The 27,719-nt window shown below is 48.7% G+C and overlaps 1 protein-coding gene across 1 annotated transcript; it reads left to right on the forward strand.

Annotated features, from left to right (window-relative positions):
• Positions 1-27,310, forward strand: CD101 (CD101 molecule). The gene is made up of 9 exons (XM_034791915.1): positions 1-517; positions 2,595-2,972; positions 4,233-4,646; positions 7,167-7,550; positions 9,672-10,052; positions 11,948-12,364; positions 22,576-22,989; positions 23,591-23,983; positions 26,063-27,310. Exons 1-9 carry the CDS (start codon positions 472-474, stop codon positions 26,329-26,331), a joined length of 3,096 nt encoding a protein of 1,031 aa, XP_034647806.1. The 5' UTR covers positions 1-471; the 3' UTR covers positions 26,332-27,310.
• The last annotated feature ends 409 nt before the right edge of the window (positions 27,311-27,719 follow it).

The following is a 27,719-nucleotide window of genomic DNA, read 5'->3' on the forward strand; positions in this document are numbered from 1 at the left end:
CAGCGGTGCGAACACCAGTGTCGGGCACATGGGGCTGTATGGTGGGCATTTTAATGGTGGCCACAGTGACAAAGGAGGGGGGTGATCTCTATCATCCGTTGTAGAGCACTCACTGCACACTAGGTGCTGTACAGACAGCAGAGAAACCACAGTCCCTGCACTGAGAGGCTTACAGTCTAAGCAGGCTGCACCTCAGCACCGGGTGAGATGCAACCAAAGCAGGGCAAGGCAATGGGGGCATCTGGCACGTAACATCTTAGTTTTGTGGCTGTGCACTGGGACCCTGCCTTTGCGGCTCTGAAATAAGTCACTTCGCCAGCCTCTTTCTGCCCACCCCCTTGAAAAAAGGGAAACCACAGCGTGGGCCGGCCGCCTTCCATCCGGTGGCTCTTGCAGGGCTTGGCGACTGCAGCTGTCTGAGGAGAACTTCCTGCCACCTGCAGGGGAAGGACCTGTCTACCCCTGTTTGTAATGGGGTCCATCCAGCGCTCAGCCACTTTGCTTCTCTTCGTCCTCGGTGAGTGTCATGGAGCTTGTTGGTTTTCCTCTCCGTTCAGCACTTGCGGGGGGGATGGGGGGGGGATGAGAGGGGGTGTAGGTAAAGGCCAAAGGGAGGGCTTAGACGTGCAAGCCATCCAGCCCCCTTCGCTGATTTTTGTCAAAGCCACCCACTCCTTTGGCTCCTCTCAGGGAGGGGACTCGGCCCCTGGGGTTCTGGGTGTGTCTGGGGTTCTCTGTCGCACTGGCCGCTGCAGCTGGCAATGAGGTGCGCTAGGGCTCAGTAATGGACAGAGATTCGCCCTCTCAGTGGCTTAGCATGGCCCACCCAGGGTGCTGAGAGCACTGCGGAGGTACCTGAGCATGGACAGGTGGGGCTGCTTTCTGTCACTCTCCTTTTAGTTGCTTCCTCTTGCTATGCTCCCTTGGCTGAGCTACTCCTGATCTCCCCCTTCGATGTTCCCGCTCCCTTCCCTTTTCTGTCCATTTACATGGTCCCCTCCTGACTGAAAGAGCAAAACCAAAAACTTGTGGCGCTAACGTGACATTTGCTGCCATCCCATCATTCACGCTGCTTGTGTGTGACAGCCCTTCCCCTGCCCTGTCTTGGCTATTTGGACTGGAAGCGCTCCAGGGCAGGACCCCCTACTACTCTCTATGCAGTGCCTAGCTCAATGGAGCTTGTTCCTGGTTGGCCCTTGATTAATATGATGCTAATCTCTCCAAAATAAATGGCAAAACTCCTGTCTGTTTCAGTGGGGCAGGATTTGGCCCATTTTGTACAACCGCTGAATGCCCGACTGGCACATGTTACATGACCTTGCTGCATACCCCCATTTATCACAAGCTTACACTGGACCTGCATGTTGCCCCATAAATTCCATCCCACGGCCTCCCTAGGGAGCTGCACCTGCTGTTATTGGTCCTTTTGCTTATGTTGTTGTTTGTACTCTACTCAGGAGACTAAGGGCTTATCTCCAAGGGAAGCTATTCCAGTATAGCGCAGGGTGGGACTATAAGGGCTGTAGTTATACTGATGTAACTCCCCAGGTGGACACTGTGTTCCAGAATACAAATGCCTTGCTCTGGGTTAGTGTAATCTACTGCCAAAGTTCAATCAGAAGAAGGCACTCTTCTTCTAGCATAGCGTCCACACAGGGGGCTACTCTGGAATGGCCATTTTGGTCAATGTCCCTGTGTAGACAAGCCCTTTTTGGGACTCTCAAAGACTTGCTCTGAGAACTCCACTTGTAATGAGGGGAGAAAAACTACCAGCTGAGTAGACGACCCGGTTGCTTCCCTTTCCCACTCCATTCAGGCCGCATGCAAACAGAAGGGGGATGGGCCATATGGCTAAGGGGTGAACCGGCCTTGCAGGCTATTCACCTCTGCGGGGATGTCCTTATCTGCCTGCTCTGATGAGGCCTCTTTTGGCACATCTCATTACCTGACATGTTCCTATAGCTGTTTTTCTAATGGCAAATCAGCCTAATCCCCCACTGCACTTGCAGCCCATTAGTTGTCCATGCTGGCTAGTGAGATCAGTTTTCTCTGCCCTCTTTCTAACATCCCTTATCATACTGATAGGCAATTCTGATATCCACTCACCCCGGCTGTGTTATCTACAGGCTAATCATGCCCAGTTCTCTTAACCTCTTCATAGAACCCCACTGAAACCTGTTATCCTCTTTGGTGCTCTCCTCTGAACTGGCCCCATTTTGCCTCGTTAGAACTGTGGGGCATCCATCTCAACACCATGTCGCTCTGCTCTTCCCCTCCAAACAGAGGTCTAAGCAGCACCAAGGAGGGCAGAATAATCATTAAAAGGACACTGATCCTTAAAATGTGAGGCTCTCAGTTTGAACATGCAGTTACTGCAGCTGTATGTGCACATGTAAATGAGAGTTGTGCTGATACCTGATTTGCTCTCGCAATTGTGGTAAATGCACAAGTGAAGTAAGCCTGTGACTGCAAGCACTCCACTTCTGCAACTTAGATTCCAGGTATTTTTAAAACCCAAATCCCCTCTTTTGGGATGTGCCTCTAGAAGAACTTGCATTGCCACATAACACTACTGCTGTTTCATTTATAAGCAGGCCTCTGCGTTGGCCAGAGAGTAGTGCTGGTTCAGGAAGGACGTCTTTACCGGGCTAGAGGTTATAACATCACCATCTGGTGCAATGTCAGTGGCTACCAGGGGCCCTCGCAGCAGAATTTCCAGTGGTCCATTTACCTGCCATCTGCCCCAGAGCGGGAAGTGCCGATTATCAGCACCATGGATCCCTCCTTCCCTTACGCCATCTACACCCAGCGTGTGCGGAGTGGGGAGATCTACGTAGAGAGGGTACAGGGAGACTCTGCCCTGCTGCACATCACAGGGCTCCAGGACCAGGACGCCGGCGAGTACGAGTGCCATACACCCACTACCGACGAGAAGTACTTGGGGAGTTACAGCGCCAAGATGAACCTCTCAGGTAAGAGCTAGAGAAGGTTGCTAGCCTCATACTTGCCATTCAGCCACCTTCCATCGGCTGCTCTGAGGCACTGGGTGAGGGTGGCCAGATAGGACGGTTCAGGTTTTGCTTTTCTTTTGCTGTTGACGTTGTCCAGCTGTGGTGGTCCATGTTGGCAGTGAAACCCTGTATGTCAGCATCCAGTTTAGTGAAGGGAGAGGCCAGTGAAGTGCAGTGTCTAAAAAGCACAGGGACATCAGATGGCTGCTCCCCCGTAGAGAGGGAGATGGTGGGGACAGGTGTCTTCTCTCTTGGAGGGAAGGGGCAGATGATGTGGTAGTGGGAGAGGAGGTGAATAGGGCCTCTTAGCTGGGCCTTCCCTTCTTCCGCATCTGGGGCTTTTGCTGCTGCTCCACCCAGTGGTGGGAAGGCTGGGGGGGCCTCAGCCAGTCACAAACCCCTCCAGCGGCTCCCACTTCAGGTTCCTTTCCTGGTGAATCTTCACTTCCACTAGGGAGGAGGAGCTGAGCCCCCCTCCCCCGAGCCAGAAAAGGAGAAAGGAAGGGAAGCTGCCGTTGTGCTCTTCGTTGAGGAAGGGGAGCTGTGTTCTCCACACCTCATTTCTTGAACCCCTAGTCATGACAGAGCTCTAGCAGATCACATCAAAATATCTCCATGGGTACAAAGGCCCTCAAAACTGACCCTCAGCATCCTTTAGACCAGGCCTATAGGACACAGGGTCACTCTGACACATGTGGGATGCCCATTGACATTCCAGAAAGGATGACCATCCTAAGGGACATCTTTGGGAATGGGGAAAGAGTTAGGAGGAGGAAGCATGACTGGATGGGAGAGGCAAAGGAAAATGCCTTATTCTGCACTCTCCTGTGTAAATGACGGTGCAGCATTCCCTGGAGAGAGATGCTCTGTGGTAACTTTGGTGGGGCCTCTGGGGTACCTCCCCCATGTTTTCCCTTTATCTTTGTGGGGAACCAGCCCATACTCTTTCGCCTACACCTGATTCTCTTTGGAGTCAGTTAACACTGGCCCGGGTTGATTGAAGAGGGCACAAGAGAGCGTTGCAGCAAAGGAGACAAGCTCTGCCCACCCGGTGCTGAGCCCCTTTATGTATCGGTGGCAATCAGCAGAGAAAGCTGCTAACGCCACAGAGTGGAAATCCATGCACCAGGAGGAGGGTGTGGCTGATAAGCAGGGTAACTATGTCTAGACAGAGAGTTGTTCCACTTGTGACCAGCATGGCTGTGTTTTTGTTGTGTTTAGTGATCCCCGACACTCTCACCGCCACCATGATACCGCAGGCCTTCACCCTAGTGGAAGGAGATCAGCTAGAGCTCACCTGTGAGGTGTCAAAATCCACAGCTCAACACACCCACCTTTCTGTTGCCTGGTACCATCTCCAGGGGTCAGGAGATGCTCAGGCCATGGTGATCCTTTCCCTGTCCAAGGATTTCATCTTGACTCCGGGCTCCTCCTACACGCAGAGGTTTTTGTCAGATGTCCGGCTGGACAAGGTTGGGGACACCACATACAAGCTGTCTATTGGCAAAGTGCAGCCCTCTGACCAGGGCCAAGTGTACTGTGAGGCGGTTGAGTGGATTCAGGATCCTGGTGGGCCTTGGAAAGATATAACTCGTAAACAAACGGAAAAGACATTGCTGATTGTCAGGAGCCGAGGTAAGATGCCCACAGCCCGTCGGTGAGACGCACTGTCGTTATAAAATACCACAGCTCCCATCTGAGGGGCTGCAGAGGGATCCTAACTCGTGTGCTTACCCTTTCTACAAAGGTGCCTTTTGTGTAAATGAGAGTCAGGCCTGTTGTGTGTTTCTGAAGCCTCTTCACCCACCCAGTTATTAAGCCACTGCACAAAATGTCACTTTACACAACAGCATTAACGTGAATGAAAATTCTGAAGTTCTAGGTCCTGTCACATTTGATTGACAGGGGCTCTAGGCAGGAGACAGAATGGCTTCGGACGTACAAAAATCCTGTGTTTGATCAGAAGTGCTTGAGGGAGGGGGAGGGATGACTCAATATTGCCTACCCCAACTCGCACATCATGAGTTAATCCCTGACAAATTTTAAGATCAGCTTAAAAATCATGACCTTTTAAAACAAACTTTGGGTTCTTATTTGCCTTTGGGCATCTGAGCTTTTAGGGTTCAAGTTTTCAAACTTTTATCTGAAACCATGAGGGCTAGAAACACTTTTTTTTTTTTTTTTGCTAAATTGAAAGCTGAGATTCTCATATAATCACCTGACTCCACTAAAAATACCCAATTGTGTGAGACTTTTCATAAAATGGTGATAGTTGGCAACACCAGCACATTCCCAGAGACAAGTGTAAGCGATGCTCCCATTGACTGCAGTGGGTACAGCATTGAGGCATTGTTGCCCAAGACAAAGGGGATTATGGCAAGCACAGAGGTAGCATGGAGGAAGGTGGGAAGGGAGCAAAAGCAGAGGGTCAGGCCTGGGGTGAGGTGGGGAAGCTAAAGCAGTGAGAGAGGAAGGAGCTTAATGGAGGATACGGGCTCTTGAAAGTGAAGACGAGGAGCTGGAGTTTGCTGGGGAATGCAGTGAAGAGGTCTGACTAGGGAAGTGACGTGGTGGGAACGGTGCACAAGGAAGGTTATCACAGAAATATTTTGGAAAAGTGGGGCTGATTTGAGATGTAAGGTGGCCAGAGGAAAGGAGGGTGTTGATGGTGTTGAGGGTGAGGAATGGAGGGTGTTGAGGTGAGAAATGATCATGGTTTGGGCCAAAGTTAGTGGCCTGGGTGGAGAGGAAAGATCAGGTTTTAGTGTGTGTGGTAAAGGAAGCTGGTGTCTAGTAAAGACCCTGATATACCACAGGAAACCAAAGAAGCAAATAGCTAGGTCAGTGTTTTTCAACCTTTTTTCATTTGCAGACACCTAAAAATTTTCTAATGGAGGTGTGGACCCATTACCAGGGGTCTGCGGACCGCAGGTTGAAAACCACTGTTATATGGTAACAACAAACTTTTGCGGACCCCTTAGACACAGTCTGAGGACCCCCAAAGGTCTGTGGACTACAAGTTGAAACCCACTGAGCTAAATGGTTCAAACAGTTCACTGAGCTATGGGCAAGATGCCATGATGTGCACCAGTCAAACACTGCAAAAACTCTCTTAATGACCGTAGATTTTAATTAGGAATGGCTGGCAGGTTTGACACAGTTTGTACTCTTTGTTCCCATTCATAGGAGAGGTTTTTGTGTGCACCATTGTTTGGAGAACAACTGCAGTTCATATGAACGTTCATAGCAGACAAGAATATTTGCTTTTTATTATTCTCCTCTTTAAAGTTTCATCATCCAATCAGAAAGCAGAAATAATACCATGTAACTTCAGTTACCAATCATATGCTATGATTCATGAATAGGGATTAGCCCAAGAGTTTGGAAACTCCCTATAGGCTGAGAATTCTATTCTACTTACATTAGTATATTACACTCATCATCAAGATATCTGAACAATGTACACCATTGTTTGAACTTGGAGGCCTCTAGATCTCATTATTCCTGTAAACAATTCAGCCAATATTTGGGAATACCAAGCATATGTGCAGGAATCAGGACATTTCTTCTTGAATTGTTTATGAGCCAAACATTTAAAACCATAGCATAACTTATTTGCAATAGATACTTAAAGCAGCTGTAAATCTCAGGAGTTACTGTATTTTTACCTTTGGACAATAATGTATGGTATTTCCCTTGGAGCTAGGCATGTCTGTGTAGTATTGTTCTAAATAGTCAACGCAATGGTCATGTAAAAATGCGACCTGTGTACAGACAGTTCTGTGTTTGATTTTTGCGCAGAATTCTCATTGATTTCATGAGTTCCATGCATGGGAGTTTGGTAGGGGATCATATTCCCCACTCACTCAGCAGTGACCAGTTTCTATTAAAATCTTGTCCTGAATCGCCTTTTGGGCTTTGTTTCAAATCTAAGAATTCCTGGCTGATGCCTCAGCAAGGGTGGAAGTTAGTCTATGTTGTATTAGACCTAAAAATACTTCTCCCTCCAAGAACAGAGAATCTTATCCAAAGGAAATGGACTAACGGACCCATTTGATCGAGGTCCCTCCTGACTCTAATGAAGCTAGTAATAGGAAGGGATAATTGAACCAGGGCCTCTTGACATACACTTACCTTGCTTTTGTTTTTCCACAGACAGAGATTTCCAAGCTAATATTGCTGCTGTTGAAAGTTCCCTTGCAGAAGGGAAGCCCTTGCAGGTAAATTGCTGTGTGAAAGCCCAGAATAGCCAGAACCGATGGTTCCAAGTGGTTTGGCTCTTCAAAGGAGTAGAAGTAGCCAGGATTGACCCACATGGGGTACTGGCCTTGAAGGAGTATGAAGAGAGAGCTGCCTTGGGACAGCTCCAAGTGGTGAAGAAAAGCAATGAGATGTATATCCTCAAAGTATACCAGGTGGGGCTGAAAGACAAAGGCACATACAGCTGTGAGGTTTCAGAAATGGAGAAGACTTCCACAGGTTTTTCCACCATCCAGTCCAAGATGTCGTCAGGCATTGATGTCAACGTGAAGCCAATAGGTCAGTGAAATTAAATGCCCTTTCTTCTAAATGAAATCTGATAAAGGTCCCTGGTCTGGGTTCCATTGCTATTTGGCCTCCTGGCTTGGCACAAGGAAGCTGTCCCCCCAAAAGGGGCAGGTGGGCTGTAGTGGTTGATACAGTGATAGAAACAAAAGTATTCACGCTGGCACACATAACACTTCTACTGCAGCAAGGGAAGTGTGCGCTCTAATTCACTGTCTGCACCAATTCACCGGGTCACCCCCACAGTGTGTCCTGATGACCTGCATCCTCTCTCCAGTAGACATAAGAGTCTTTTGCCTCTCACCTACAATCCCTTTTGTGGTTTCCACCACCTCTTCTGAGGCAGCTGCCTGTGCACACCGGGTGACTGAGAGCCTACGTTTGATAGGATCATTCTCAATTTCATCAGGGCTCTCTACTTATTGCCTTTTTTATTGCCGATGCTTATGCATGGTACAATCAGTGCTTAAAATGTGGGGAGATGCAAGGGGAGGGAGGGGCAGATTCCCCCACCCCCCTAAAAAAAGTTCAAGTCAAGCCGGGTTGTTGAGAGATGTACTTTTAAGAACTGTCTTACCAAAGATGCTGCTCCCAGATTATGAGCCACCCCATTTCCCCCCACCCCACACACATACTTTTTTCAGACCACTTTAAGCATTTGGCTACAATAGCCTATGTGGTAATGGTCCAAAGTCTGACAGCTTCCAGTATTAATACTGCTGTGTTTGGGGTTATTATTGTAGAATACTGCAGTATTATTTTTTTAAGGCCAGGATGGCTAAATGAGCTATACTGACACTCCCAATGACTTTTCCTACCATGGCATGCTGTTCTACCCAACATTACAAAGGCAGACAACCATCACCATGGTGTACCTGTGAATAAACTGTCAGGGGTGGTTACAACATTGGATTGGGGCTCAGGAGATCTGGATTCAATTCCCAGCTCTGTCACAGTGACTTTAAGCAAATCACTTAATCTCTCTGTGAAATGGGGACAATAATACTACTCTCCTCCCATCCTGCGTCTGCCTGTTTAGATTGGAAGCTCTTTGGAGCAGGGGCTGTCACTTATGCTGGCTGGCTGTGTGTGTGTGTGTGTGTGTGTGTGTGTATGTACACACAGTGCCTAGCACAATGAAGCCCCTGTTTTAGTTGAGGCTTCTAGTACTACTGGAACACAAATAATAATGAAGACCATGCACATATAAGTTAGGAGTCCACTCTAGAAAAATATCCAAGCTGGAAGAGTTCTTACTGTTTCTGTATTTACTTGCCTTTGTTCATGCAATGATGCTGTGTGAATTTTGCAACTGTGCTAGGTGAAAATAGGTATCTGACTGACTGACTTTTGCTTTGACCATCCAGTCGTGCTTGGGATGTACCCTTTACTCCTTCTCATTCTTTGGTGTCTCTGCAAGTATTGACTAGTTTTCCCTCATCATGGCTCGGCACGACTTGTCCTTCCCTATTATCTCAGCTCCCTCTCCAGAGGACACCTCACTTTCTGTTCCAGTTCACCCATACTCTTTTTAAACAGAGGCAATTGCTCTTTCCTCAGATGGTGCTACACACACTGTGACATGTAGGTAAAATCTGGCATGTGGAGCAGGTGTTTTACTGCAGGCCTCTTGTAGCCATGACAGCTCATACATTCTATTTAATACCCATAGGTGCTCAAATGCCAGGGTGATCGGCACAGTACAAGAACCTGAAGAGAATAATTTGTTTTCTTTAATATATTTGTCATAACTCTTCTTGTGACTTAAAAAAAAAACCCTTTTAAAATGAAAGTTAAATGCATCTGGCTCAGCTATGAAGAGCTGACAAGAAATGTGTCCACACTGGAGCCCGGAATTCGCCTGTCTCAATGCAGCAGGCAGAGGGAAAGTCAGAGTCTGCCAGTTGAGTGTGTTCATTGAAACATTCCCTAATGCGACGGCTCCAGGAATGCCATTGGCAGAAAGAAATGCACTTCAGGGTACCGAAAAGATGGCTCCAAATTTCAGGACAATTCCCCCTACCAGTTATGCTGAGATTTACCTTGTCACGTTGTGTAACATAAGAATACTTCTGACTAGCTTGGAAAGGTAATTGCTATTGTTGTTTTTCACAGAAAGCCACATGCAAGTGTCTGTGCTCAGCAGCGAAAGGCAGATAGTGGAAGGAGACACCTTGATCCTTCACTGTGAGGTGAGTGGAGCGACAAGCCCATTCTCGGTGAATTGGTGGCATCTGCAAAAGAGCGGAGATCAACCGGAGCACATAGTTGGGATGGAACGGGATGGCATGCTGAGGCCGGGCCCCTCCTACCAGGAACGCAGCGCTAATAGGGACCTCCGACTAGAGAAGATTAATTCTACCACGTTCACCCTGGCGATCTACAACACTTCAGCCACCAATGATGGAGGGTCTTACAAATGTGAAGTGACCGAGTGGTCCATGGACAGGAGCTGGAAACAGGCACAGGAAACATCAGTAGCCATTAGCCCTCTCAGTAAGTTGATAGAATCCCTTCCTTACATTATGCTTGGGCCTGAGAAGGAAGAGATCTGGGTTCTACTTCAAGCTCTGCCATTGACTTACTATGTGACCTTAGAGAAATCACTTAACAGCTGTGTGCCTCAGTTTCCCCAAGTGTAAAATGGGGGGAATACAACCTGATTGCCATGCAGTCTGTTTTGAGAAGTTATCAATGAAAACTGGTAAAGTGCTCTGAGCAGGGCTGGTGCTACCATTAAGGCAAACTAGGCGGTTGCCTAGGGTGCCAAGATTTGCGGGCGCCAAAAAGTGGTGCCCCCAATTTTTTTTTTTACAGTGTTCCTGGGCTGTTTTGGCGCCGCAAGCCTGGGAGGGGAGGAGAATTAGAGCGGGGGGCGGCGTGCTCGGGGAGGAGGCAGAGCAGAGGTGTGCTGAGGTGGGGAGCTGCCGCACGGCTTGGGGGGGAGCTGCCGCGGGGCTTGGGGGAGAGGGGCGGCGCAAGGTGGAAGTTTCGCCTAGGGCGTGAAATTTCCTTGCACCAGCCGTGGCTCTGAGATCCCTGAATGCCAGGCACTGTGTAAATACCAATTACTACTTAGCAGGAACCCTTTTGGATCCTCAGCTTCTTGAAACATGAAGTGATTAATCTATTGCCACAATTGTTTATGGAAATGAAACTGAACAAAAGGTCTTGCTGAGTTGTACTACAAGAGTTCTCAGTGAGGGGCCCTTGATTTTGGAACACTCTTTGCCCACCAGAGCCTAGCTTGGTTAACTTTTCCAGGCAAGCCCCTTTTCTTTTTTCCCCTTTGGCTGTTGAGGATGGTGTGAGTTGAAGTGGATATATTTAGGCACCTTTCTTTCTGTCCACGTTGTGACTTTTAGTTTATGGGATAGGCGCCAGTAGCCCTGGTTGGGCCACTGTATTTTAAAAAGTGAAATAAATACGTAGATAAATATTGCAGATGATCAGTGGGGAAAGCCTGCTTGGCAAAATGAAGCACCAGTCGTTAATCCAAAACAGACCCTTCCGTTAGTAGAGCTGTGGTGGAATTCCAGACTGTGCTGCAGGGCAGGACTGAGGTATGGTGTTGGCAGAGCTGTATGGAGGACCCAAGGCTTTGTCTACATTGCAGAGCCTGTGCTGGCAGAACCCTCTAGTGTAGACGCAGTGTACGCTGACAGTTTTTCTACCGGTGCAGGAATGCCATCTCCCTATTACGGTACTTGTGCTGACAGGAGCCTTCCTCTGGGGGTTTGTCCGTGTAGCTCTGTCACTAAGGAGTGTGGTTTTTCACATCCTGCTCCACATAGCTATGCCAGTATAAAAGTGTAGCTCAGACCTGAGTCTGGAATAGCAGGAGATGCTGCAGCTCAGGATTTAGGCACAATGCCAGAGCTGAGCATGGAATCAGGAGTGGAATAGCAGGGTACACGTCAGGAGCGAGATGCATTCGCAGAACTGAGGGATACAGAATGGGAAAGCAGGGGATGGATGACTTTAATCAGGACTGAATTTTATTGGCAATGTTTGTATGATCCAGAATAGCCTGGGGGCTCCGTGTCATGATGGAGGCACACTGACAGAGCAGGGCAGCCCAGATTGAAATAGCATTGAGGGGTAAGGAAGGAGCAAGGTGTGTTATCAGAGCTGTAGAATGGCAGGGAAGCTGGGTCAACGCTTCCTGCATAATGATCAGGACAGTGCTATTAGTTCCCTAATATCATGAGCCTAAAGTTCACTTGTAAAATAAACAGCTAAACCCCGAATCACCCAATCAGTGTGGGAACAGCTCCCGGCAGGGGAGGATAGTGCTGCATGTGAAGGGATAAAAGCAGGGAGAATGGTTGTACAATCTCTGTTATAACCTTAACCAACCCAGTTCCAATGATGTGCTTCCTTCTTAACAGGTTTGGATTTGAGAGCCACACTGATAAGCCGAACAGCAAATGTCAAATTTACTCAGGATTTTGAACTGTTCTGCCAGGTCTCTGCCCCCTATCTCATCACCCAAGTGCCAGTATCGGTAACTTGGCAATTCCAGCCCATCCTACAGACTAGTGGCTATCAACAGCTGATCAAAATCATGCCCAGTGGCACTATCGAGTGGGGGACTGCCCAACCTCACTTTCAGAGGAAGACCAGAGTCACACAAGCTGCATCTTCCTCCCAACTTCTAATCCACAGTGCCACAGAGCAGGATGCAGGCAGGTACAGGTGTGAGGTGGAGGTCTGGAGGAGAAGCTCCCAGCAAGCACGACACCCAGCTATGGCAGCAGCTGCTGCTGTGAAGTCTAACATTGTGGAGATAAAGGTCAATCCACCAGGTGAGCTGCAGCAAATGCTTTTCTCAGGAGCTGTGTGACTTGCATAAATCCAAAAAGAATGTAATTAGCAGTTACTTTGTCTCCACGATCCTAAAACTGCTAGAACCCCGCCGGGCTGGATCATGCACCAAGGCCACAGCAGTAGGTGCTGCTTGTATTAATTCTACCTTGTCTAGCGTGGCTGTTACGCATGTTTTTAAAGTGAACTTAGTGCTGGTGAGTGCAGGCCTCTGGTTATCCATTGAATGGGTACAACATGGGGAATGGCTGTTGAAGATATCCCCCACCACCACCCAGGCTTGCCGGTGGGCTTTAACCCTAACCTCTGGGGCAAAGTGGGAGTTCATTCCGTGGCCTATTCAGTCTTTGGCCTCTCTGCTCACACTGTCACAAAACGGGGCCAGTGGAGGAGCGTCTGAGACATGAATACCTCCTTATTTCACTAGAAAATACTTAGTGCTGCCTCAGTGCAGGGGACTGGTCTAGATGACCTATTGAGGTTCCTTCCAGGCTACATATCTATACCAGGCCCCCGAATGGCTACCATATGGTCACTACTGCCGTGGGTTGGACAGGAACCAGTGACTTGGATGTAAAAAGCTCCATTCCCTACTACCAATCCCTTGAGCCTTCCAGTGTCCGCTTGTCCAATGTATCCACAACACGTTCTTTTCTTCTTACCAGCCTATGCACACTAGAGGCCAATATAGCCTACTTGGGAGGTGTCATGGCTTGTGAAAAAGAAGCTGAGTGGGTTTGGGGGTTTGTTTCTGGTACTCTCTGACTCCGGTGGCTGGGAAGGATCCCTCTGAGGCATGGTACATCCTGGATTAAACAGCATTTGTATATCTGATTCTCTGTCAGTAACCAGGACTTTGATAGGGATCTGTAATCTGTGTCGTATCTCTCAGGAGTCTCCCAGTATCTTGTAGGGAGTCACAGACTGAAATTCCCCATATGGGACCATAGAATGTTGTTAGTGAATTTAATTCCTTGTGCAGATCCTCAGCTGGTCAGTTTAACTCCATCAAAATGGATAGAGCAACATGAATTTACAGCAGCTAATTATCTGGCCCCTTGAGAATACACGGTGACTGTCCAGGCCTGATCCACTAGGCCACTGAAGCACGAGCCTAGGACTGTGTCCCTGTTGCCACTGGGGATTTCCTAGTACCAGTTCTGTTCATGAAAAATCAGTCTTTTTTTTGCATGAAATATTTCCAGTTTTTCCACCTAACCTATGTCTACACTTTAAACTGCTACAGCAGCACAGCTACAACTTTGCAGCTGCACCGCTGTAGTGCTTCAGTATGGATAAGAGGGATTCTCCCATCACTATAGTTTTAATCCACCTCCCTGTGAGGCGGTAGCTAGGTTGATGGAAGACTTTGGTCAACCTAGCGCTGTCTACACGGGGGGAGGGTCAGCTTAATTACGTCCCTCAGGGGTGTGGATTTTTCACACCCCTAAGCAACATATCTGGGTCAACCCAACTTTTTAGTGTAGACCTGGCCTTTGGCTTATAAGGAATGCAGTCCCAAAAACTGAAACCTTGAGCTTTCTGCGGTCATAAGTGATGGGCTTGATGTAGTGTATTTTAATATGGCCTCTCCTGTTCAGCCCCACTCCCATGACTCCCTATAGGTCCATCACTCCTTAGAACACAAGAACAGCCATACTGGGTCAGACCAAAGGTCCATTTAGCTCAGTATCCTGTCTTCTGACCAGGGTCGTTCCTAGGGGGGTGCCGGGCCCAGGGCATAGGCGCTGAGTTTCTAATCTGCCAGTGGGTGCTCCCCCCCGGCTCCGCTCAGGCCCTGCCCACATTCCACCCCTTCCCCCAAGGCCCCACCCTCACCCTGCTTCTTGTCGCCCCGCCTCTTTCCCGCCCAGTTCCGCACCCTCCCCCTAGTGCACTGCGCCCTCCCCGCTCTCCCCTCCCCCCCATCACCTCCTGATGCTGCAAAACATCTGATGCATGGCAGGCAGTAGGTGCTGAGAGGGAGGGGGAGATGCTGATCAGCAGGGCCCGACAGTGGGCAGGAGGCCTGAGGGGATAGGGAGGTTCTGGTAGGGGGGCTGCCAGTGGCCGCTGCTCGCCTCCTCGCCCTCCCCCCCACCCGACTGCCGCTTTCCTCCTTGCCATCCGCCTGCCTTCTCACCCCCCTCCTGCCTGTCCACCTGCCACTCGCCTCCCTGTTTGCCTCCTCACCCCACCCGCCTGCCTTGCCTCCCCTCTCCGCTTGCCTCCTCACAATTTTACCAAAGCACAGGGGCCCCTAAAGTGCAGGGCATGGGGCGGTTGCCCTGATTCGCCATACCCAAGGGACGGCTCTGCTTCCGACAGTGGCCAATGCCAGGTGCCCCAGAGGAAATGAACAGAACAGGAAATCATCAAGTGATCCATCCCCTGTCGCCCATTCCCAGCTTCTGGCAAACAGAGGCTAGGGACACCATCCATCATTGCTGCACCTTTCCCTTCCCCGAAGATTTGGCCATTGTGACACTCTGGTTTGCATCTGGAATACAGACTTTCAGTGAGCCCGAGGACCCTGGGAAGCAGTAACACTGAAGGGGAACAAAGGGTGATAGTGAACAGCAAACTTAAAGTTTTAATCTAAAATGGCAGCCAAAAACACCAGTGGGAGACTGTAGGTTACTTCTGTAGATGTATCTTGGTCATGGAGCAGGAAGAGGCTAGGCTTGCTCTGTATGCCCCCAGGATGTTGAATTCATTCCTGGAAACTGCAGTATTGGAAAGATACTAAAGTTGAGAGAAGAACAACAAAAATGATCAGGGGGATGGAGGGATTGATTGGAAAGATAGCTATGTACTGTTTTGGTAAGAAGGTCATAGGCTTATGATTCTATCTGGTGGACAAAAAAGTACCAGAGAGGATGGTACAGGGGTTTGGGGAAGGGAAATTAACTTAGAAATAACAGAATGAAATTGAGTAACAGAAAAATTAGGCTGCAAATCAGGAAAAACTTTGACAATGAAAACTACTAGGCTAAGTAATATTGTCAGGTGGGAGATGGGAGCCCCATTGTTTGGGACACTTTAAATGGAGACTGGGCAAAACCCCCTAGAAAACGTAGGCTACGAAACAATCCTTCCTTTGCAGGAGGAGGCTAGATTATAAGATAACAGATCACTTCCATATCTAACTTAGGCCCTGACTGTTCAGCATCCTACTTCCCTAGGGTGGCCAATACCCATTGCTTCAGAAGAAGTTTAAATCTATCCTTAATGCACCTTAACACTGTACAGGAGAGAAGGATAAAGCTCCTTTCTAGCACTTGCCCAAATGGGTTCTTCCAGAACCCCGAGAGATGCCCTTCTGGTGCTGCTGTGTGTGTGTGTGTGTGTGTGTGTGTGTGTGTGAGAGAGAGAGAGAGCGAGCGAGCGCACAGGTAGGCTCTTTTGCATACTCCAGCTGTTCCCCAGCTTGTCAAAGCAGAAAGTGCTTTGTCAGCAGACAGGGTTCAAAGCGAGACAGTCAATGGGAGATTCTGCTTAGTTAATTAAATTGAAATTGGTTCTGTTTTTGTTTTCACGTCTTTCTATGGAGGGAAGCGGCCTGTCTGCTTTTTATAGTAATTGAACTTTAGCAATGTGGTGGTGAGAGACAGAAGCTTAAAGCAAAAGGGGTGGTGCTTTAGCAAGCACTCTGCTTCCTCTTGGGGATGATCTTTAGTGGAGTTGCAACAAAAAATCCTCTCATGGGAATCAAGTGTCCCTTGTTAATAGCAGGCTATGTGAGCACATTCCCCTCGTGAGCTCTGATGACCCCACATCAGTTTCTCTGGAACATTTCCTGGGAGGAGACTGCCAAGCCACACACATTAAAGTGAGGTCCCCTTCCCCCTCCCCCCTCAGGTTGCTGTAATGCTAGCTAGGACTAACAAGCCATCCTCACTTTTTTTTTTTTTGGAAAGGTCCCAGTTTTCATGAGTTCATCTGGAATCCCATGAGGCCACCATGAGGTTAGCCTGAATTTGTGTTACAGTGTGATGCACATTTTCCTTTCTTTCCGTTCAAATTATTGACCTTGCTATCACTCTTTGGCCTCGGCAGCGCTGTGAAGCGCGAGTGTAGTCGCGCCGCCAGTGCTGTGAGAGCTCTCTCGCAGCACTGCAAGTACTCCACCTCTCCGAGGGGAATAGCGTGCAGCACTGCAGGCGCTGATTACACTGGCGCTTTACAGCGCTGCACTCGCTGCACTCGCTGCACTCGGGGGGGGTGTTTTTTCACACTCCTGAGCGCAGCAAGTGCAGCGCTGTGAATTGCCAGTGTAGCCAAGGCCTTTGTCTCCAAAGGTCTGAGTGTATTGCAAATTATATGCAACAATCAATTTGCCACTACTGGAATAGCATCCCCTCTGACAAGCAGCTATTTTACCATGCTCAAGGCTGCCATCTAGAGGAAGAACAGGAGTACCCGTGGCACCTTATTGACTAACGGTTTGAATCTCAGATGATGAGCCTACTCTTATGAGACCACAGCTATGGTGGCCATCACAGGGGATTGAACCAGGGACCTTCAGTGCTGCCCATGAGTTGTTATAGTTTGAGCTAAAGAGCCTGCCTTTCGAGCTGAGAATGGTAATGGGCCTGTATCTTCTGTGGATCAGGCACAGAAGGGGACACAACACATAGACCAGCAGGATACAAAAGTCACAGCCTTTCAGGAAAATAAATGAAGACGAATAGTGTAACCCTTTGAAAGTGGAGGTGGAAATGGAGGGAATCAGAATGTGATTGTATAACTAGGCTAGGAGTCTGGAATTCATAGCCCTATTCGAATAAGGAAGCCCAGTATCTTTAATGACCACAAGTGATATCACGGTTTTTGCCTTTGTCTCATCTAAGAAATGGCTCACTACTCTGAGATTAAGGCGATTAGCTGAGTATTGAACAGCACCCTCTATTAAGCCATCGCACCACTTCCTCTGATATGCAGGTGTTCTCATGCCATTGATGCTGGCATAATTTTGAGAGCCCTATGGTTTGGGTCCTAGCTGCCTGAGGAAGCAACACCTTCCCTCTGCTCTGCATAAGAGCGGAGATCCGCTGGTGCTCAAGTCTAGATTTAAAAGCCTGCTGGCAAGGTATTCTCAGTGGATGCCTCTTAACCCTGGAATTTCCTTCTACTTTTAGTCAGATGGAGGCAGAGTCTGTGTTGGCCTTTAGGGCACAAAATAAGACTTCCGGATCTGGACTGGAGGCAGGCACCATTTCAGTTATATTTAGCAGTTAGGTTCAGGGGTTGAATCTGTTTTAGGTTATGAAGAGCTAATCTATGTTGCATTAGATTTGTGCTAATACCCAGAGCTGGCTCTGATGGGTGCATTTTTAAGGATGGAGAAATACAGAAATGAAGTCAAATCCAAGTCCTGCCCATGCTCAGCTCTGCTTAGCCCATGGGATCTGATGAGGAACAGTCAGAGGGGTGCCTGGCAGCAGAACAGATGACTAAAGCGGGTGACCCTTGGGACAGTAATTCACTTGCTCCTCTTCACTGCCTAGCCATTCCATGCATTCACACAGGAGCAGCCCTAGCCATTTTGCTGGCCAGGGTGGAAAATGTTTTTTGGCAACGATCTGTTTTCCCCCTTCCCCAACCCCTACCCCTTCCAGCAGTCGAGCCAAAAAAGTCAGAGTTAAAATGTTGGCACCCCCAGAGCAGCTGCCCTGCTTGCCTGCCCCTAGAGCCATCCCTGCGTTCACAGCTCACGTAGTACCTTCAAAGCACAGATGTCATCTGCTGGGAAATACAGAGCAGCAAAACATCCTGCCACCCCATTTAAAGCATCTGTCTTCTTTCTATCGCCCCTTCGTGAGTCTTGTCGCAGTAGGACCCAAATCCTCGCTGCTGTTCTCACTCTCACGGGGCAGCCTGCAAAGAGCCGGGCTGCGGAACGTGCCATTTCCACCTGCCTGAAACATTTATGAGGCCAATCCCGGTGTATTGCGTTTTCAATTTCAGAGCGACATGTGCTAATGTCTCCAGTGGGATTGGAGGGCGGGGGGAGTGAGAAATATAGAATAATACAGGGGTCGGCAACCTTTCAGGAGTGGTGGGCCGAGTCTTCATTTATTCACTCTCATTTAAGGTTTTGTGTGCCAGTAATACATTGTAACATTTTTAGAAGGTCTCTTTCTATAAGTCTATAATATATAGCTAAACTATTGCTGTATGTAAAGTAAATAAGGTTTTTAAAATGTTTAAGAAGCTTCATTTAAATTAAATTAAAATACAAGAACTAGGGGTCACCAAATGAAATTAATGGGCAGCAGGTTTAAAACAAATAAAAGGAAGTTCTTCTTCACACATCGCACAGTCAACCTGTGGAACTCCTTGCCTGAGGAGGTTGTGAAGGCTAGGACTATAACAGCATTTAAAAGAGAACTGGATAAATTCATGGAGGTTAAGTCCATTAATGGTTATTCGCCACGATGGGTAAGGAATGGTGTCCCTAGCCTCTGTTTGTCAGAGGGTGGAGATGGATGGCAGGAGAGAGATCACTTGATCATTACCTGTTAGATTCACTCTCTCTGGGGCACCTGGCATTGTCCACTGTCAGTAGACAAGATACTGGGCTAGATGGATCTTTGGTCTGACCCAGTACGGCCGTTCTTATGTTCTTATGTAGAGCCCCCCGGACCGGTGGTCAGGACCCGGGTAGTGTGAGTGCCACTGAAAATCAGCTCGCGTGCCGCCTTTTGCACACGTGCCATAGGTTGCCTACCCCTGGAATAATACATAGAGTTGGGGGGCAGGGAGGATGCAGATGCATTGACTAGGGAAAGGAAGATAGGGATAAAGGAGAGAGAGACTTGGCTAGCAGATGTGAGAGGGAGGCAGAGGCACCACCCAAGCCCCAAGAGGGGTTAGGGAGGATATCTGAGTCGAGGAGCGGCAACAATGAGCTCTGAAGGGAGACATTCCTCTTTGGCTGGAGAATTGAGGGGCTGTAGCACCTAGGTTTAGAAGGGGGAGGCACACAGTGGGGCTGGGGGGAATGGGAGGCTCTTTGGGGCATTGGCAGACATTCAGAGGAACTCTGGGAGGGAAGGGGAGGAGGAGGGGAAACATGAGGTGCTGGCATATGTGAGGGGACCTCTGGAGACAGGGAATGTCCTTGAGGTTCTGAGAAGGAATCGAGGTGCTGAGGGGATCCCCAAAGGAAAGAGGAAATGAGGGGGGGGCTCTGAATGGTGAGGGACTTCTGGGAGAGGATAGGCTGTGGAGGGCACCAGACGAAGAGAGGGATGTTAGAGGAGCCTTCAGGGCAGTGGGGAAGGAAGGGAGGATGCGGGAGCAGGCCTTGAGGTCAAAGGCCTTGCTCCTGAGGAATAGAGGAAGGTGCCAAGCTCCCACATCTCCCAATAACATCAGTGGGAGCTGAGACACACAGTACCTCACATGATCAGAGCCATAATTCTTACCCAATGAATTAATAGTTCCTTGATGCACCCATTCCTGACTCTCACTGAAGTGCGTGCATGTGTGTTTGTAAAATTGTCCTGTTCCCAGGGTGGCAGGATGTTGAATCTACATCTTCACAGGCAAATGCTTCTGCCTACCTGAGCTTCCCCTGACCATCATAGCTGGGATTAAAGATCACAGAGCTGATTTCCATCCTCCCCAGTCCTCTGTAAGTTCAATATATGGCAATGCCATTCAGCTTTCTCTGCCATGGTGGCCAGCAAAGAGTACAGCTGTCCCAGTTGAATGTATGGGGAGGTAGGGTGACCAGATGTTCCAATTTTATAGGGACAGTCCTGATATTTGGGGCTTTGTCTTATATAGGTGCTAATTACCCCCCAACCCCGTCCCGATTTTTCATCCTTGCTATCTGGGGGTGGGGGCTCTAGGACAGGATGCAGGAACCATCTATAGGGACAACAGATTCTCCCTTGCCAGCTCCTCTATCCCACCCTAAAATGACTATCAGATCCCAACTGTAAGGCAACAACTCCCCAGTGCAACCCATCCAGCCCTGCAGCTTCTGGGATGGGATAGTTTCTCTATATGCTCAGCACCCGCTGTCTAAGAGGGTGAATGAGAGCCAGAAAAGGGAAAGAAGGGAAGGAGAAAAGTCCCCAAAGACATTATCTCCCTGCTTTGTGGCTAGTCTCCCCATCTCAAATAAACAGTCCTTTAGAAAGCAGGATGTGGGTGTGTGGGGTATGTTGCATGGGGGATGGGAGGGACTACGTGAGAGACTGCATTTTATTGCTGTCCCAATTGATTTAGCAACAGGTGATGCAATCGGAACTAAGCCCCATAAACAGAGACTGCATTAGCAGGATACACCTCAGTATCATTCCAATGGGAGACGGTTGCAGAATTGAAGAGGGATTAGGATGTTTCTTTTGTTGGCATTCGAGCCATTCAGCACTTAATTGAACAATTACCAGGTATAATGACTAGGGACATTCAGAAACATATTACCACATTTCTAGTTATTAACCAAGGCAGACAGATGAGGCAGGAAGTGTTAGTGAAACCCATGCCGGCTCTTTAGTTTGTCTGAGATGAAAGGCCCTCATTATTCAGTTTCCAAAGCTGCACTTTTGTGTTAATTTATCTTCTCCTCCCCGCCCCACAGCTCCACCAAAGAGGACGGGCACCAGTGGGCTCTTCATTCCCTGTTTGTTCCCCTCCATTATCGGCTCGTGGCATCAGTCCCATGCCAGCAATGCCTCCTGGAGGGCCCACCTACCACTGTAAATATCAAGAAGGCAGATGAACTGTTTGGGATGGTACACAGGGGTCTGACTAGAAGTAATGGGATTGACTGGCTGGGGAAATTTCCAGACAGTGAGATAGCAGAACAGTCTCCCAAGGGAAGGACTGGAAGCCCAGTCGCTTGAGAAAATTAGCGTTATTAAAGTATGGGAAATATGCCTGGAAAGGAACAGTCCTGCCTGGGCAGAGAGATGGCTGGGTGACTGTAACAGGGTGACTGTCCCTTTAAGGGTAGCAAGGACTGTAGTGGTCAGTCAACACCTCTTCGGTGGTGTGACCCTTACCCTGGGACTTTGTCTTCCCTAGATCTTCATCCACTTTACAGAGCTAGCTGTTGGGAGAAAGAAGATGATCCCGGGACAATAGTTGAGGCTTGGGGAAAACCCAGGTTGTCGTTTCTTTAAGGGCCTCGGACCAGGAGCCTTACAGAGTGGGCGAGGCAGGGCTCAGCTCTGTCCCAGTGAATTGGGACGCGCTCTTGGAAGAGGACTGTATATGTTTGATTTCTACCAAGGGCAGAAGGTAGTGCCTGATGAACTCTCCTAGCCTGCGGGTGAAGGGACTGACTGGGGATAGGGCCAGCTGGAAGAGAAGTTGGCTGTGGCTCTACAGCTGGCCTAAATGATAACTCCAGCTCCTGTCTTAAGGAGAGAGAGAGAGTTTGAAGTACAAGCCAGCTCCGGGGTGAGGGCCTTCTGAGCAGGGAAAAAACTGCCCCCAGGACACTCACATGAGCCCAGAGTGGGTGTGAACTTAAGCAACTAAAGAAGTTACCCCCTGTAGAATGAGTTAATAAACTAGCCCCCACAAAGGTGGTATATGTTTGAACTCCTCTGGTCTGGGTAACTGACTGATCTGGTCTGAAAGAACAGAGGCAGGGTGCGACAGAGCCACACTTGGCCAGCAGGAGGTGCTGCAAGTCAGGCAAGTCCTTTGACAGTGACCATGGAGCTCTTCTATCTCTGACTTCTGTGATTCTCACTGGTGCATTCCTTTAGCCCTGGTGGCTGGATGGGTAGGTTTGTGCAGATTGGTTTGCTGTAGGATTGCTCCTGAGTGCTTGAACGTGTGTGCACAGGCTTGTTCTTGTAGGGTTGCTTGTGAAGGCTGAATTGGACACACAGCTTTGTTATTGTAAGGTTGCTTATGGGGGCTTTGCAAAGAAAAAGCATGTTCAAAGATTTTTTTTAAAAATTACTGAAACATTGCAAGGACTCTAAAAGAAAGGAGATTGGAATTGGGGCCGGGCGTCTTTCAGAATGTGGGATTTCTAACACCTGAACAGAGCCTTTTATGTGTAATTTCAGACTTGTTCCCTCTAGCTTCTCCTCTCCTAAGAACCAATGCTGGCTTCGTAAGCCATCATTTCAGGAAATAGATCCCTTTCCTACTGGTGTTCTAGTCCTGGTAGCTACCATAGTAACTTCTTTTTTTTTTTCCCCTCTTGATTTAGAGAGCAAGCTAAGAGTAAACACAGAAGATAGATCCCTGGAGATCTCTGGTAGCGCAGACACAGAAATCGAATGCAGTGTCACATCACTGACCCAGAGGGATTCTCAGTTAGCCATTACCTGGTACTTCCTACCGCCTTCTCCAGCTGATGCAGCCCCATTGCAAATCGTGAGGACCAACTACAGCAACATCCTGGACTACGGGGCAGAGTTCAGCTCTGCTATGCAGAAATCTAAATTCCACAGTGAGAGGGTCTCCAGCAACCTGTTCTGGCTGCGTATTCTGTCTGTGAATCACAGTGACCGGGGCAGGTATTACTGCCTGGTAGAGGAGTGGCTGTGGTCAGCAGACCGTGGCTGGTACAAACTTGGAAAGAAGGAATCAGGAAAGACCACGGTGGAGTTCAAGGTTTCAGGTAAATATGCTGTCCCAGAAGGGATCCCTGAAGCATGAGCTCAGCTTTCCTTTATCACCGCATGTATGGCCATAAGAAGCAAAGGCTGGATTCCCAGCTGCACTGAGCTCACGCTTGACACAGCTGCGGTGGGAGGCCTTCCTTGATCAATTATGCAGGGATTGCTTCTTCCAACCTCCATCATGTCCTCTCCCTGTCCTGGTGCGTCCTGCAGGCTGGAGCCCTGAGCCAGTGATTAGGAACCCTGAGAACACTGTGGTGCAGGAGTCACCTGCCCAAGTGAGCAGGTGGGGCTATGGAGGCAGGGGCTGGAGCCCTGGCTGAGCACTAAGGGTGGGAGTTAGGACTTGCGGTAGGAGGAGCCCCGAGCGCCTCACACAGGAGCAGGTCACATGACTTCCCATCAACCCTGAAAAGAATGTGATTCCAGTTCTTAAATGGGGGCCCTTTAACAGGCATCCACACTGACCCCCTCCCCATCCCCCCCACACACATACTGTATGGAGACCCAGATCAGCCTCGAACAAGCCTGTGTGTGTCTCTTTGAGCTGTGGAGCACAGTCCCTAAATGAAAGCCTTTTCCGCTTGCCTCCCACACCAGAAAACAAGCTCCATGTTGAAAAAACAAACCACAGCATCACAGCCACTGAGAATGAGGATGTGACCATGAGCTGCCTCCTGCAGGGCCCCTCCCAACCAGCTTCTCTCTTCTCTGCCGTCTGGTTCCATGGTATGGAGCATTCTGGGATGAAAACTCTGGTGAAAGTGCACTCCAGTGGCATGGTGGAATATGCTGAGAAGGAGATAGTGGAGAGGCTGCACCTTCGCCGCCCATCCGTCGGTGACTTCAGCCTGACGCTGCGGAGTGTGGAGCCGGGCGACGCTGGGGTGTACTGCTGCCAGGTGCAGGAGTGGCAGCAGGACAGCGGTGGCGCTTGGGTTCAACGGGCGTCAGAACTGTCAGGGTACACGACGCTCACTGCGCTGCCTCCAGGTAACGCACCGCCCCCCCCCCCGGGACATTCCCAGTTCCCCTGCATACAACATTCCCCATCTCTAGCTAACCTCTGCTGCGTCTCTGCAACGTTTCCGTGCAGCCGGGGTCAAGGGTTGCTGCAGGGTCCGGAAAGGGGAGCACAACTGGAATAGCAGAGATGACTGCAAGTTAGGGTTCAGTTGCACTGTCGGTTGCAGGAATAGCCTGCTGCAGGGAAGGGAGGCAGAGCGATGTTGGGGAGGTAGCTCAGAAGTGCGTGGAGTACCGCTGGCTGGTACGTACGGAACAGAAAAGGAGGGAGGAGGGCCCGCCAGCAGAAAATATACTTCACGATGCTTTTGTTCAGCAATCACCCAGTTTCCTGAAGCCTCTCTTCTCTCTCCTTGTGGTGATAGCTGGGTACCGCAAACTGGAGGGGAGGGGGTTTTGGGGTTTGGCCAGCAAGGTGCTGAGCACTGACTCCAATCCAGCAAAACACTTAAGCACATGCTGAGCTTTAAGCATGTGAACAACCCCACTGACTTCCAAGGGACTATTCTTGTGCTTAAGTGCTTTGCTCGATTGGGACCGAGCGCTCAATGCCTTGTGAGACCAAGCCCTCGCCGTCCTAACCTGAATCTTGGAGCTTGAACCTGTGTTCTCATTAGGCTCAGGTGTTTTTTTTTGGAAAAACTCAGAAAAACCAGGGCTTTCATTCCGTTTGGATAAACTCTTGGGTGGTCATCCGAATCTCTAGAGTTTGCAAAAAGCCCCTGGAAATCCCATGGGAACAGGCTTTCTTGGTGATGCCTCCAGTCCTGTCTGTTTCCAGTGGGGCCAACTATGTGAACAACCTTTCTTTGGGGAGTAAACTGGGGTGCGTTCAAGGCCTGGACAAAATTCAGAAACGCAGAGGGATTCTGCAGCAATGAAACTGAATAAACAGAACCAAAGATTTCAAACTTGTTTAGGGAGGTGCTGAAGATTTGTAAAATGCATCACGCATCTGGGGTTAGGATCTCAGTCATCCTCATAACTGGATGCTAGCTTTCTGTGGTACCGGGATGTTTCTTTCACTAGCTGTTCCTTTATGTGTATTATTTATTAACCCTCGTTGTTGCTGAGTGAAATATAGTAATTGCTGAAAAATTGCCATGGAATTTGCATATGTATTTTTGCCAAGTAGTTTTGCATCCTCAGTGTTTTAATTTCTACAAAATTCCAAGAGACTGGATATTTTTCACTGCGAAGCACACAAACTTGGAAGTGCCACTCACTTGAAAAATGTGTGTGTCCTGGTAAGGATGCATCCCACAGGACATGTGATCTAGAGGAATGAGCCAGGATATCTTAAATTCTAGACCCTCTGCTAACGCTCCCTGGCCTGAAGAATTCTTACATAGTACTTTTACTTTTATGAGATGGGGTAAATTCCTCCCATTTTACAGATGAAAGAATTGAGCTTCAGAGTGATTAAGTGACTTTCCCAGTGAAACACGGAAAGTCAGTGTCAGAACCAAGACTAGACATCAGGTTGCTTGACTCCTAGGTCCTGCCTAACTCACTAGACCACATGGGCTTTCAGATTAGTCACTTTCTGAACAATCCTAGATCAAAAAACCAACATATACAGCCCCAAACTCATGAACAACCCTATAGCAGCATGCCTGGGTGTTTATGGGATAAAGGGGAAAATTAAAGGCAACAAACAAAGATACTTAGAATACACCAAAGGGACCATTCTGATCATCTGTGCTAAAGCAGGCCAGAGATGACATTTCTGTGGCCTGCGTTATGCAGTTCACTGGAAACTGCTGATTTGCCAAACCTGAAAGTTTATTGTGAAGGGTGTGAGAGGGAAAGAGAGACTCACCCGATTGGTTGAGCTGGGATGTGGAAGACCTACATTCAAGCCCCTGCTCTGAATAAGGAAAAACAGGGACATGAATGTAGTTCTCCCATGTCTTGTGTATCCCAGCTGAGTGCCATAACCACTGGGCTATTAGCTATAACCCCCCATTAGTGCTGTGAATATTGAACAGCAGGAGGAGTAAGTACAATTAGCTGCGGTGTTCAATTGTTTTCTGTTTTTTGCAGAGTCAACAATTTCTTCCAGGATCTGTTCGTCTCCATCACTGCTCCACTTCATCCTAATCTACCCCCTGATTCTGTTCCTTGGCCTGATAGCTGCTCTCCTCTACTTGTATGTCAAGAACAGGCAAACCCACAAGGAATCGATCTATCAAAGGAAAGGAAAAGAGCTGTGGGTGGATTTGAAAGGGGCTGGAGATGTTGAGCCCACTTATTCTGACCATAATAATCTGGAGGAAGAGATGAATAATCTGAAGGAGGAAAAGATGAACTGAATGCTTGGGCGGCATGGGGGCGGGGGGAACAGCACTGTGTGCTGCTGTTCAGCATCATATGCTCTGAACCTTGAAAATGTGCATTTTCCTTCAGTCTCCTTAATGCGGCAAAGTAAGAAAGTGATAGGAGACAGATTGGATGGCTAAGGTAATTGGGACTGGAGCTTTCTTGCCTCTCTACTTGCACAGGTGCCTATGTGGCTCTCCTCCCACAATGGTAGTTTCGGAGGCCTTCATAATATTAATCAATTTATCCTTACAAAAGCCCTGTGAAAAAGGAAAGTACTATGCCCATTTTACAGATGGAGCGTTGAGACACTGAGAGATCAAGGCTGAGATTTCAAAGGGATTTGGACATCTAATTCCTGTTAACTTTAATGGGAATAAGGCATCTAAATTCAAGATGCGACTTTGAAAATCTCAGCCTAAGGGACTTGACCAAGGTCCAACAGGAGGGCTGTGGTAGAGCTGCGACCTGAAACCACATCTCCCAAGTCCTAGTCCAGTGCCTTAGCCATCAGACCAACTTTCATCTTACATCGGCTGGCTCTGGTGCAGCGGTCAGTGGCTAGTGGCTAAAAGTCATTACCAACTACTTCCTCTTGAATGGTCTATGAAAGATGAATTGGTGGATCTTAATCCAGTTCTCAGGGGAAAGGAGTCCTCACATCAATAATCACAACTCCAGCCGGCACCAGTTGGCCTCCTTGTTGGCAATCATATCTGAGTGGGCCTTGGAGACTGGACTCCCCTCCCCTTTCAGAGAGTGGTCCCTCCAGGTCAGGAGAGAGGCACAGTGGCAGACCAGTGGGGATGGGAGGGAGGGGAATCTAGAGTAGTTCCTATTTTTGGGCCTCCAAAGTGCATAAATAGAGGCCTTCACCCTCCAACGCTGTCCATCTAGTGTATTTCACCAGCATTAAATTCACTCCAAAAACGTAAATGTAAAAAGCCCCTCTATTTCCCATCCCAGCCCACCCTCAACTGTAGTGGAACACCTCTGTCCAATGCATGCTATGAATACCCCTCTTTCTGCTAGCCGCTCAGTGCAAAACGACCTGAGAGCCCTGCTCCATCTGCTAATTAAAACCCCAGTTGCACCAGCTATGGCCTGGAACAGAGCTATATTAGGTGAGGGCTGGCTGAGACCGAAAAGATGTCCATGTGGAAAACACCATGCACCTTGGAAAGGTGTCCGACAAAAGGTCTTATTGTCCCAGCAAGGGAGTTATATGGAGCTGGGGATCACAGAAACAAACAGCAACTGCCAGGCTAGCTCAGTGTCACTCATGTAATCACTTTGATGTGCCAATCTTTCTATTTCCATCCTTTTATTGGTTGACTCTGGAGAAAGCTGCATCTCACTCCCCATGGCTCGCAGGATGGCT

Source organism: Trachemys scripta, chromosome 1 (assembly GCF_013100865.1).
Source record: "Trachemys scripta elegans isolate TJP31775 chromosome 1, CAS_Tse_1.0, whole genome shotgun sequence".
Classification (NCBI taxonomy): domain Eukaryota; kingdom Metazoa; phylum Chordata; order Testudines; family Emydidae; genus Trachemys; species Trachemys scripta.

Excerpts from the sequence above, each read along its gene's own strand:
- CD101 (XM_034791915.1), top strand. The coding sequence starts at position 472 with ATGGGGTCCATCCAGCGCTCAGCCACTTTGCTTCTCTTCGTCCTCG. Across the intron at positions 2,973-4,232 it reads CGCCAAGATGAACCTCTCAG|TGATCCCCGACACTCTCACC; the intron begins GTAAGAGCTAGA and ends TGTTGTGTTTAG. Across the intron at positions 7,551-9,671 it reads TGTCAACGTGAAGCCAATAG|AAAGCCACATGCAAGTGTCT; the intron begins GTCAGTGAAATT and ends TGTTTTTCACAG.